The sequence below is a fragment of the Eubalaena glacialis genome, chromosome 4, assembly GCF_028564815.1.
Source record: "Eubalaena glacialis isolate mEubGla1 chromosome 4, mEubGla1.1.hap2.+ XY, whole genome shotgun sequence".
NCBI lineage: Eukaryota > Metazoa > Chordata > Mammalia > Artiodactyla > Balaenidae > Eubalaena > Eubalaena glacialis.
This window is the reverse complement of record NC_083719.1, coordinates 112,961,016-112,974,622: the sequence shown is the minus strand read 5'-3', so window position 1 is coordinate 112,974,622 and position 13,607 is coordinate 112,961,016. Positions and strand designations below refer to the sequence as shown.

The window sequence follows — 13,607 nt, the reverse complement described above, 5'->3', positions numbered from 1 at the left end:
TTGTTGTCTTATTTTCTTTATCGCTAAGATGAAATAAAATAATGCTTACCCCCCCACAGAACTGTTGTGAATGAAAACTGACATGGATGACATAAAATTTACTGCTAAATTAGAGACATACACAGCACAATGCTTGGCTAAGTTAAGTACTTAACAGAGACTTCATTAAACATTACCTCCATGAAGAGACATGCAAGGGTAAGAAGCTCTCATTAAATCTTTCAGAAGACCATCAGCATGTTCCTGCTTATCCACAAATATAATGACAGATCCTGATTCTTGATAATGGCCTAGAAGTTCAAGTAGCTTCAAGAATTTCTTTTCTTCTTCAATCACAATCTGAAAACAACACATTGTACCAAGTTAATGGAGTAAAAATCCAAATACATTTCATGAACAAAAATATTCATTTTATTTGTGGCAAATAAATAAACAACAAACATCTTCCTATAACTTTAGGAAGGGGTAGGAAAATGTTGATTTTAATTGATAAACCACTAAGACCAAAAAAAAAAATTGTAACTTTCAGAGAGGCTTACAAATGTGGACAGATGATCATCTGTTCTCTCTCTGACTCTTAACTTCACATCCTATTAACCAAAGAATAACATAGGTATGTGACATTTTACCACCAGCCCACCACTTCTGGTGAAAAAAACTAAAAGAGCATTTAAACAGACAGTTCCATGGAAGAGCAAATTCAAATATATTTGGTAGGGCTTCCCTGGTGGCACAGTGGTTAAGAATCTGCCTGCCAATGCAGCGGACACGGGTTCGAGCCCTGGTCCAGAAAGATCCCACATGCTGTGGAGCAACTAAGCCCGTGTACCACAACTACTGAGCCTGCGCTCTAGAGCACGTGAGCCACAACTACTGAAGCCCGCGCACCTAGAGCCCGTGCTCCACGAGAGAAACCACCACAATGAGAAGCCCACGCACCGCAACGAAGAGTAGCCCCCACTCACCACAACTAGAGCAAGCCTGCACGCAGCAATGAAAACCCAATGCAGAAATAAATGAATAAGTAAATAAAATTAAAAAAAAAATATATATATATATATATATTTGGTAAAATGTTAAAGGCTGCAGTTGATGTGTACTATTTAATTTTAGAAATTATCTGCCTACATCACAACGATTCCAAAAGGATGACACAGTGCCTAAACATACAGGGAACTGGGGGTTTCCTAAGGACTGTACCCACCACTTGTTGCTCCACATCCGAGCAAACCACACTTCTGCCTCCAACCTGCACTTCAATGGGTTTACTCAGGATTCTGCGAGCCAAGGCCTCCATAGCTCTGGGGAAAGTAGCTGAAAACATAACTGTCTGTCGGTCAGGACGAACATTATCCACAATGCGCATGACCTGAGAAAACATTACAAATAAGCATGGTGAGTGTAGTCTCCAAAAATTGTAGGACGGTAAAACCAAGTAGAAGGAACTTTTGAGAACATCTATTCAGTGACTTTTAAATGTGTTACCTTAGAATATTATAATTGATTTTACCCTAAAATTTGCTCCTCTCATAGTTTCCCCCTCTCAAGAAATGGCAACTCTAGTCATTTTGGTTTATGCCAAAAATCTAGGAGCCATCCGTAACTACTCTCTCTCTTACTCATCTCACACCCAATCCATCAACAAATTCAGTAGTCTTGATCTTCAAACTAAACCTACAATGCAACTATTCCTTATTGCTATTTCTGTTTTCCTTCATTTATTCAACACATTTTTACTGAGCAACCATTATGTGCCAGGCATTGTTCTAAGTGCTTGGAATATGCAATAAAAATAGAGAAAAACTTGTCTTAATAGAGCTTATATTCGAATGAGGATGGATAAACAAATATATTATGTTACAAATGGTGATAAGAGCTACAGGAAAACAAAGAACAATGATGGTGGACATACTGTTGAAGGAGTGGGATACAGGTACCAATTAACTACCTCAGTGTCTAAAGAGTCCTGGAGGAATCAGGGAGTTCTAGGATTCTTATGGCATAAACAAGAAAAAAAAGACATAATGAATAAAATTATTAATGATGGTTTCAAGAGAGACAGGGGTGAGTGGTTGGAAACTGGAAAGAGTAAAGGTCTTGCCAGGAATACACCGGACCACATTTTTACTCCAATCAAAGATGATGTGATATCTGTGAAAGGGGCTGCCCTACCCAAGGCATGTGGAAATCCTGGGCTCCTGGTCCAAACCTCAACCATCTCTCATCTGGATTATTTCAATTGTCTCCTACCAGGTTTTCCTGCCTTTACTCCTGTCCAATCTGAAATCTATTCTCCACCCAGCAGCCAAAATGATGACTTTAAAACTTATGCCAGTATTTTCAGTTAAAAATGTTTCAGTGTTGACCACACACACTTACTTCTCTTCCCTTGAAAAACCCTGTAAAATGTAACAATACAGGGATTGTTTTAAAAAATTACACAAACCAACAAAGACAAAGAAAATAAGACAGGACACGATAGCAACAACATTTTGATTAAGTGGTACCTGACTTAGCAGACCGAAGAAAACTAAATCCTAAAATGGGAATGAACTAGACTTTCAAGAAGTGACTTCTCTTACACCCTATCCTGTGTCTCTTCTTCAGGAGGATTGCTCTTTACCACTTGATCTTTACATAAATTTCAGAGTTAAGTTCTCTTTAATGTTTTCCAGTAAAGTTTCACAGTTTTCTCCAGATACATATTACACATCTTTGTCAAGTCTATTTTTTCAAGCTTTTGTAAATTATATGATTTCTGAAGAACATTTTCTAACTTACTGGGAAAGAACTGCAAATGACTTTTCTTTACTGACTTTGTATCCAGAAATTTTACTATTCTCTTTATCAATTCTAATAATTTATCTGTAGATTATTTTGAGTCTTCTACAAAGATAGTCATATCATCTGCAGATAACACTTGTTTCTTCCTTTCTAAATATTATACCTTTTTCTTGCTTACTGTGCTAGGACCTCCAGCAAAGTGTTGAGTGAGTGTTCACTACTTAATTTTCTTTCTTATGTTAAAAGCTTCAAAGTTGCACCATTAGGTGTAAGGTTTGCTATAGGCTTATTCTGGTAGCTCCCTACTAGTCCTAGTGTGCTGAATTTTTAAACCATCAGTGAAATTTTATCAAATGCTTTTCTACATTATTTGAGATAATAGTATGGTTTTTCCCTCTATTCTGGTAACAGGGTGGATTACATTACTTGATTTTTCTAATGTTAAACCAGCCTTGCATCCAAAGGATACTAACTTCGATATGATTAATTATCTATTTTAAACATTGCTATATTTGGTTCCTTAATATACTTTTTAGGGGTTTTGCATCATTGTACATAAAACTGTAACAAACGTTTAATTTCTGTATCAATATTATATTGGCCTATAAAATGGAATAGCTACTATGGAAAAGTTTGGCAGTTTCTTAGAAAGTTAAACATAAATTACCATACAATCAGCAATTCTACTCCTAGGTAATCTATTCAAAATATACGAAGACGTATGTCCATACACAGACTTGTATACAAATGTTCCTAGCAGCATTATTCCTAATCATGGAAATAATCCAAATGTTCATCAGCTGGCTAATGGAGAAACAAAATATGACATATATTCATATGATGGAATATTGATTACTCAGCAATTAAAGGAATAAAGTACTGACAAATGCTAGGACACGAATGAAGCTCAAACACATATCATAAGTGAAATAAATACAAGCTAGGTGTATACTGTATGATTCTCCACCCCCTCCACCCCCCACAGCACGGCTTGTGGGATCTTAGTTCCCTGACCAGGGACTGAACCCGGACTACGGCAGTGAAAGCACTGAGTCCTAACCACTGGATCACTAGGGAACACCCTGTATGATTCCATTTATATAAAATGTCCAGAAAAGGCAAATCTTTTAAGACAGAAAGCAAATTAGTGGCTGCCTCGGGCTGAGGTGGAAATAGGAAGTGAATGCAGACAGGCACAAGACATTTTTCCGGTGAAAGAAATCTTCTAAAACTGAATTGTGGTGATGGCTGAACAAACCTGTATGTGTACTAAAACCCATTTTATTACACACTTTAATAAAGTGAGTTCTATGGTATATAATTAGACCTTAACAGAGCTCTTTTAAAAGTAAAAGATAATGACCTTATAAATTGATGAGTATTCCCTCTTTTTTATACTTTGAAATGAAGTATGATTAGGAACATAATTATTTACTCCTTGAATGTCTGGTACAACTTGCTAGTAAAAAATAGTCAGGAACTGGTGTTTTCCTTGTAGGAAAATTAAAAGTTGATTTCTTTAACAAATGTAAGACTATTTTAGTGTTCTCGAATCTGTTTAACCTAAAGCTTTCAAATGTACTGGCAAACACAGGAAAAAAAAAAAAAGCAAGAAGGGAGAAAGAGACTATGCAAGGAGATGAAAATTTCAAAAAACTATCAATATCCAGGGAAACTTAAGAAATTTCTGTATCTATGAGACAAGAACAGGATGCCATTTAAAATAAAAATTCAAAGAAAAGAACATTTAGAAATTAAAACTATGAAAGCAGAATTTAAAAATTCAACAGAAAGGTTGAAAGCTTAGAGTTTAGGAAATCTCCTAGTACGGCAAAATGATAGAGATGCAAAATACTTAAGAAAAATTAAGAAAATTAAAGGATGAGTCCAAAAGGTCCAACATTCAAATAATAAGAGTTCCAGAAAACAAAGAGAAGGAAATTATCAGGAAGTAATTCAAGAAAATTTCTCAAAACAGAAGGATTTGAGTTTCTAGACAGAAAGAACCCACCAAGTAATCAGGACACTAGTTGAAGAAAACAAACCTAAATGACATAGAACATTAGGATAAAGATCCAAAAAGTTTCAAGACAAAAAGTACAAATTAAATACAAAAGGTTAATAACTGAGTAACATTGAATTTCTCAAGAAAACCAATGGAGGGACTTCCCTGGTGGTCCAGTGGCTAAGACTCCACACTCCCAATGCATCGGGCCCGGGTTCAATCCCTGGTCAGGGAACTAGATCCCACATGCCACAACTAAAGATCCCGTATGCTGAAACTAAGACCCAGCGCAGCCAAATAAATAAATAAATAAATATTTTTAAAAAAAGAAAACCAATGGAGACAAAAAGAAATTCTGAGGGAAAATAATCCTCACCTCATATCTGGCTAAATGTCAAATAAATGTGAGGGTAGACCAAAGACCTTCCAGACATGTAAAGACTCAAAGAATGTACTTCCAAGCACTTTCTACTGAAAAAGCAGTCCATAAACAAAGGAATATACCAAGAAAAAGCCATGAGATCAATTTCTGGTTAAAAATGAAAGACTGAACACATCCATCTATTTTTACACCCTCCAGAATGACAAAACATTATAGAAAGGAGATTTTTAAAAATTCACAATGATATGTCTCAGAACAAAAGCAACTAATTAGGACAGAGTTTTGGTGAGGGGGCATGAAAATGTTCTGATATTGGATAGTGGTGATGGTTGTAAAGTTCCAGGAATACGATGAAAACCACTGAACTGACTGGGAAAGGGCACCTAGCTCCATATTCCACCTGATTTCTTCAACTCCCTCTACTCTCTTTCTACAAATGGACCTGCTGCCTCTACTAGAACACAAAGATAAAAAGCATATTCAATATCTCCCTCCTACAAAGTAACCTGTTTAATCTCCCCAAAATGCTTATCCAGTCCTTTTTCACATTACGCTCAGATCAAGCTCCCTATAGCTTCCCCACTATCCCAGTCCTACTTGTTGGAACCCAAAGGATAAATTTAATGCTTCTTTCATGTGATAGACTTTATTCAAAGAGTTAAAGGATGCTACCAAATCCCCTACTTCAAGCTAAATATTCCTCATTCCTTTAACTGTTTCTCACATGGCTCAAGTGTTAGTTTTTATAAATATAAATAGTCCTGTTTATTCTTATATGCTCCTCTGTATCTCATTTAGAATGTGGTCCCTAAATCTAAACACAATACATGCACTATCATATGACAGGTAATACATATTTGGAGAATACATGAATAAACGGAAAAGAATGAACACTTTAACCATATCCCTTTCCAATATTCCATTTCTATTACTGCAGTTTGTGATTTAAAAGCATTTTTTTGGCATCCATAGCACACTGACAACTCATACAGCTCCTCTTGCTAAGAAAACTTTCTACCACCTTTTTAAAAAATTAATTAATTAATTAATTAACTTATTTATTTATTTATTTACTTATTGACTGGTAGATTGATTGATTGCTGTCCCAGGTCTTAGTTGTGGCATGCCGGCCCTTAGTTGCAGCATGCATGCGGGATCTAGTTCCCCAACCAGGGATCGAACATGGGCACCATGCATTGGAAGCATCGAGTCTTACCCACTGGACCACCAGGGAAGTCCCTCTACCACCTTTTAACATGTTTTTCTTTAGGCTTTTTTTTTTTTTTTTTTGGTAGCCTTTAGGCTTTTATCACTAAAATTTTGTATTGAAGGAAACTGCACATATGAAGAATATAAAATCTAAGCTAGACAAATGCTTTGGGCCTTAGTTTTTACATTTGGACAATGTAAACAACCTGTGCTATCTAGATCATGAGGTAGTGAAAAGCATGAATTAAAGCAATTTATTTGGAAGTACAATGAAAACTATAAAATATGAAAGCTTAAGTTTCTATTAGGACTCCACTTCTAATTTTACCAATGATGGTTTTAGATGGCTTAGGAAAGCCTGCACAAATACCTCCTGAACAAGTTTAATGAAGAATCCAAAACATAAATACCTATTTCAATTCCCTATGTCCTCAATCCACTTATCACCACACAACAGAAATGTGTGTGAGAATTTCAGAAACCATACAAATATTTCATGCTCATGGCAGTTACAAGGTTTACTTTATAGTTCAAAACACTAAGAAATTTAATAAATACCTGTGGTTCAAAACCCATGTCAAACATTCTGTCTGCTTCATCTAAAACAACATAAGTCACTCTTCGAAGATTTGTAACCCGACCTAACATGCGGAAAAAAAATAAAGACAAAAAGAAAACTAAAAATCAGTCACAATTCATTTTATGACTACCAAAATCATTAAAAAACTGTAAAGGGAACTAAAATGCCTGACTTAACCAGAGGGGTGAGTTAGGTATCTTTAAACAGTGAAAAGAAATTTTGGTTTACAATATCTTAATCTACTGGCAAATATTTTCTGACAATGGGTATATGAGGCCCTTTATTTTGTCAAACTCGTCTCTTGCATACCATCATAGGGCCTGAAGAACCTGTAAAATTCAGAAAACAGCCCTCTCCAAAACACATCATAAAACTAAGACTGAGATGGAGCATCGAGCCACATCAGCCATTATCTCACAGCATCACCTAGGAAAAAACATATTAGAGATTACAGCGTATGTGTGGAAAGCAAGTTCCAGTGCTAACTACTTCAGATGCAGAAAATCTCTCTTTAAAATACTTTATGTAGTACATAACCTACTTATATACAGTTAGAAGCTTCTAATGGGCATGTCAAAACATAAATAAGAAGCTATTCAATATCACTAGGTAACTAACATATTACACAAAAATTTTAAAAATCAATGTATTACATAGATACACTTTTCTATACAAAGATATAAATCCTATTTTACACAGTGCTCCCACTGGTTTAAATAAATGCAACTGGCTTCTTAGCCAGAAAAAACTAAATACATAGACAGGAAACCCTTTCTAAAGGATTAACACAAGCATTTCTATCAATTGTTGATTCAATCACCTGGCAAAAACATGTATAAAACAGTTATTAAATATAAACCAAAAGGACAGATAAAGGGAAAAGATAAAATTAATCAAGATGAATTTCAGGAGGAGACAATCAATGCAGCATTGAGAAAAAACACGGAATTATTTCATCAGCATTCAACCCAAAACTTTTCATATGCTATACAAGCACAATGACTTATCAATACCAATGTCACTTTACCAACTTCATGTAGAATTAGAATTAAGTGTACACAGAAATCCAAGCAAAATGCTATTAGAAACATGCATTACTCAAAGTTTTAAATACTCTACGATATATATATACTGAATACTACAATGGAAACCTTTGAAAGCATTTTCTTCAAAAAACAGAAATGTGCCAAAATAAATGCTTTCTAATATTTAAGTATTCCATACTAACATGTGCAGCCCCAATTAGTTTTGCAGGATTGGGAACAGCATTAAATTACCTACCTTTGATGGTTTAAGTCTCGGAAGCCCAGTTCTATAAATCTTGAAGGGCCTTTCTCCACAGAAGTTAAATAATGTCAACAGTTTAGTAACAGTTTTGATAGGGAATAATTTAACAAAGCACAATATTTGAGCTAAAAACATGCAAATTTACAAAAGATAAATTTTCTTGAAGCTGCAAGATCTTAACTTACCTAGTATTGTAAGAAAGTACTAGCTCCTATGGAGAAAAAGTCTGAATTGTACAATTAAAAAAATATAGTCCCCCACCCTTTTAAAAGCAAAGCTAGGCCAAAACTGAATTAAGAATCCACGCTAAGTACTAAAAAAAAAAAAAAAAAAAAAAATCAGGTGGAGTAGTTGTGAAAAAAAATTTTTTTAATTAAATTGCAAAAATATTATGAATACTTGCAACAAAAGCTTGTTACAATACAAATTTCAAGATATTACAGCTTCAAGAAGAAATGTAGAAACCCTTTGGTGGTTTCTTGTTTCTTGTATCTGCTTTAACAAAAACGTACAGAATTCAAAAAGGAGAAAAGAGAACAAAAAAACAAACAACAACAACAAAAAAACCCCAACACCCATGACTTACCACTGTTAGCTGCTAACATGTCAATCATTCGACCAGGTGTGCAAACAATAATTTCAGCACCTCTTTTCAGCTCAGCAATCTAATAAGAAAAGATGAAATTTTATAGTGTATTTATCACTAATGCTTCTTTACAGAGTTGAAAATACTGAGGTCCTTGCAGAGCTCCATAAGGTAAGACAGCCAGGTCTGATTAGAAGACACCAAAGCCTCCTGCTTAATTCTTTGGAATGCTGGAGCACTACTAAAGGAATAGGAAGCAGCAGAAAGACCACATGATACTGTAACTTTGAAATCAATGAAAACCAGAGGTTTTTACCAATTTTAATTTGACACAACTCCTCAAAACCAAGAAAGGAATATGAGAGAGCAGTAAATAAAGAAATTTGATAGATCAATGTTTTCCAAATTGAGATTTGTTTCCATTAGTGAATCACAAAATCCTTAAGTCACAACCTGCGTTTTAAAAATGAAATAGAATGGAAAACACCAGACTTTGTTAGACATCATAAAACTTTGTTTGACTTCTATATAAATATGCATGCATGTACCAGCTTATTTTGTAACTGTATTTACTATAGGCTATGGCCAAAAAAACTGACACAGATAAACTTAGAAAACTAAGTTCAAGTGTTTAAAATAGCATTGGGATAACAAAAGCGAATATTCCCAAGATGTGTCTAAAATCTGAGAAGACAAGTCCTCAGAAAGGGTTTTGGGGTTAAATATGTTCAGAAAACGCCACTTAATTTATCCCGTTTTTTCTAGCATCACAATATACATTAGCTTATTAACAACTAAGAAGTCTTGCAGCAAAGAAAATTTTAACTTTGCATAGTCCAACATTTCCAAAACTTATTTGACCACAGAACCCAGTATTTTTCCTTCTTCTAGTTAAAGCAAAATATCTGATGACTAGCATTCTTTAGAAGACACATGGAGAAATGCCAATCTAAAGAGAGTGAATGAAGGTATGTTTAAATAATTCTCACTAAAATCATTTAAGAATGCAGATGAAACTCTGATGTTAATACATCCCACTCAAAACCACGTTTTAAAGATGCCATTTAGATTAGAGAAAATAAATGTTGGTCCAGGAATCATAAGACCTAGATTCTAGGACAAAGTCTTACTAAGCTAAAGACTTTGGTCAACTTAACCTTTCTGAACATCTGTAAAATGGAAAAAATAATCTGCTTCCTTGAGCGGGGAAAGACAAGCACGGGAAAGCTAAGATATGAAAATGACTCAAAAATTCTAAAATATAACTTTAACATAATTCATTCTTACTATTAATTTCACACCTTATTTTAAAGATTTTAGAAGCAATCAATACAGAAAACACTAAAGCAAAAAATCACTTTTACATTATTAAGTCATTCAATTTTTAAAAAGATTGGAAAAACTGAATGTTCCTTTTATAACTACCTGCTCACTGATTCCTGTTCCTCCATAAACACAGACCACTCTAAGGCCCAAGGTCTTCGAAAACTTCTTACATTCTTTAGTAATTTGTAAAGCCAGTTCTCGAGTTGGAGTCATGATGACAGCTGAAAAGATAAATATGTCAAAAGCCTAACCACCAAAATTCTTGAGAGGCTAACCTTTATAGTGTTAAATTTAACCTCTGCAATCAAGTTCAGATCTTAGTCTAATTTTTGTTTTACTTTGTTTTATGCACCTTTGAAAATCCTATTTCAAAAGTTCTGTAATAGCAGAGATTGTGGTGAAGGATAATTTTAAGAAGATTTTAAGAACATGCTATAGGAAGATAAATAAGAGTTAAATACCTTACTCAACCATCAGGAAAATACTTGGTTGAAAAGAATGCAAATCATTCTCAACTGCAAATCACAGAGCAAAGATAATCAAGTGACTCACTGTGCTGAAGAGCCATGCCGTGGCTTCCGGAAACAACCTTGGTCTGAGGGGCACACACAGAGGAGAAATATACTGTGCCCTCTGTTGCCAAGAGAGGAGTTGAACAACTTTCCAAAACCCTACTCAAATTTGGAGAAGAGATCTCTGCCAAATGAATCAAGAAGACTGAATCTAAAGACCTAATCCTGAATGAAATGTTGGCACTACAGCCTTTTAAGGCCAAAAAAAAAAGAAAAGAAAAATACACTTCCCTACAATTTTCTATGTTGAGTTTATAGATCCACTGATATGGGCTAAGAACAAACCTCAACATAAATAAACAGATAGATGCACGAGGAGTCTACCTGCCGAGTCAGAGTTTAAAAACTGAGCTGTGCCAGGAGAGGCTGTTTTTGTACTTCTGAGATGTCACTCCAGAGCTCTGAAGATTCTCACTCCACCTGCTGGTAAGGGGAAATCAGCCCCAAGTGCCAAATTTATAAAGGAAATGTACATAAAGACATCTTTATTCTTATAATTAACATTACAAAGCATCAGGTCTTTCTGATTAACTGACAACAAAGTTGTTAACTGAAAAAATAGTTTAATGAAAGGAACTGTACCTATTGGCCCCTCTCCTTCTTCTAATGACCTCTGATCCATGATGTGTCTAAACATGGGCAACAGAAAGGCAATGGTCTTTCCACTTCCTGTCTTGGCAATACCAATCAAATCTCGTCCAGACATTATAGCAGGAATCGCCTGGGTTTGGATTGGCGTAGGCTTTTCATAACCATGCCTTAAAAAACAAACCAAAGGAAGACAAGGTAAGAACTGTGATCTCTGGGTCCCTCAAACTGTAAAAGTTTTCCAAAATGTATATCCATACAATGAAAAGGAATGAAGTACTGAGACATTCTACATCATGGATGATGTAGAAATATTTGAAAATACTATGCTAATTGAAAGAAGCCAGTCACAAAAGACTATATTAGTATGATCTTATTTATATGAAATGTCCAGAATAGAAAAATCTATAAAAATAGTAGATGAGAGGTTGCCTAATGTGGAGGAGAAAGGAGAAAACTGACTACTAATGGATCCAGGCCTCTTTCGGGGATAATGAAAATATTCTAAAATTAGATTATGGTAATGACTGCACAACTCCATAAATATACTAAAAATCATCAAATTGTAAACTTAAAGGGTAAATTTTATGGTATATAAATTATATCTCAATAAAGCTGTTTAAGAAAAAATAATCAAGTTTTTCCATTAGAGTAAAAATGTAAGCAAAGGAATTATTTGTGTAAAGGGCTATTTTTAGTAGCAAGATATTGAAAAAATGTGGACAACCACTGAACACTTACTTTTTGAGAGAGTTTAAGATCTTCATAGAAATCCCACACTGAACCCAAGATTTAATTGGTTTGGGGCAACCTTTTCCCTTGACAATAATGCCCTCCATTTCCAACCGAAATACATTCACCTCTACAAAACAAAATCCAGATTAAACACTCTTAAATATTGTTCTATTAGTGCCTTCTACTTTTCAATGAGGCATGGTAAGATTAAGAATTTTCAATTCTTTTCTAGTGCTCCTGAAGGTAATTCCATAGAAAAGCTACGTGACAAAGCACTGAACAGCTCAGAGAGACAACTAAAGTGATTACTGTTGCAACCAATTAGGAACAAAAGAAACACTCCAATTTCTACAATTTGGCTTTTATTTTGACTTAAATTGTACCAGCAATAAAAGAACAATGATTGACAGGTAATACAACCACTTGTTCTTTAAGCAAGGGTTGCCCAGATTATCCTTATTCTATCAATATCCCACAGATTCACATTGGTTCCTAATTCTCAAATATCAGAAAAAGTTAACAATATTTTATTTGCTAACTTCACATGAAGAGTATTTTCAATGCTAAAAATCTCAACTACATGAGCCAAACTAATTTTTGCTCATTTTTTTTTAATGTTTCCAAAAACACACTAATTCTTCACTGCTCCAAATCTTTGCGGATGTTGTCCTACTCTCTAGAATGACTTCTCGCCTTCTAGTTCCCTCTCATTTCTCCAGGTAAGCCAGGCAAATTCCTCCTACTCATGCATCAACTCACAGGCCTATCAACATTCCTCCCAGGCAAGGTGAAGTGTACTCCCTCTGTTCCCACAATAACCAATAAATGAATAAAAAAATTCTACCCTCTTGAGACATTTTTGCCAGTTCTGGAACTTCAACGTAAAAGTTTTTTCTGAATTGTTCATATTCAATTTTTCCATGATCCACTGGTTCTAGAAGCTTTCTCTGCTTTGTCTGATAACCTGTAAGGGCAGTCTGAAGATCAACTTCTTCCTCCTCTGAAGAATACTATAATTAAAAAAGAAAAATTAAGAGCTAAATCCATTACTACTTTCTCCTATGGGAAGAAATATTCCTAGTTTTAAAGATCTTCCTCTCCTAGAAAATATTCTTTGGCTTTTATTTTAGTTTCTGAATTTTCCAACTTAGTTTATTTTTTCTTTGCCCTTATAGAAAGCTATAATAACAATATAAAGCTAAAATAAAAAAATAATTTTAACACGGCTTTAATAACGTTTTCCTATAGTTTTCTCTATATAAATCTTTACAATGAGTGCTAATAGGAAAAAAATTTAATTTATTCTGTCACTTCATTTCTTCTCTCCCTATTCTATGTCTGGGATGAGCTGATGAGGGACAAGGGGGAATCAAAAAGTGGGCATACACTTGTGCAGCAACATGGATGAACCTAGAGAATATCATACTATGTGAATTTAGTCAGACAGAGAAAGACAAATATTATATGAGATCACTTATACGTGGAATCTAAAAAATAATACAAATGAATTTATTTGCAAAACAGAAACAGACTCACAGACACAGAAAACAAAC

The 13,607-nt window shown here is 34.6% G+C and overlaps 1 protein-coding gene across 2 annotated transcripts in view; it reads right to left on the bottom strand.

Annotated features, from left to right (window-relative positions):
- DDX46 (DEAD-box helicase 46) overlaps window positions 1-13,607 on the bottom strand; it is a 54,341-nt gene that overhangs the window by 27,287 nt on the left and 13,447 nt on the right. For both annotated transcript variants that reach the window (XR_009700831.1, XM_061189615.1), the window contains exons 8-15: window positions 12,899-13,064; window positions 12,061-12,181; window positions 11,314-11,489; window positions 10,259-10,380; window positions 8,834-8,912; window positions 6,939-7,021; window positions 1,205-1,369; window positions 177-339 (exon numbers count right to left, since the gene is read on the bottom strand). Coding sequence is in view for 1 of the 2 variants with exons in the window: in XM_061189615.1 (XP_061045598.1) it covers window positions 177-339; window positions 1,205-1,369; window positions 6,939-7,021; window positions 8,834-8,912; window positions 10,259-10,380; window positions 11,314-11,489; window positions 12,061-12,181; window positions 12,899-13,064 (1,075 nt within the window). In the remaining variant the exon portion in view is untranslated. The remainder of the gene's footprint in view (window positions 1-176; window positions 340-1,204; window positions 1,370-6,938; window positions 7,022-8,833; window positions 8,913-10,258; window positions 10,381-11,313; window positions 11,490-12,060; window positions 12,182-12,898; window positions 13,065-13,607) is intronic.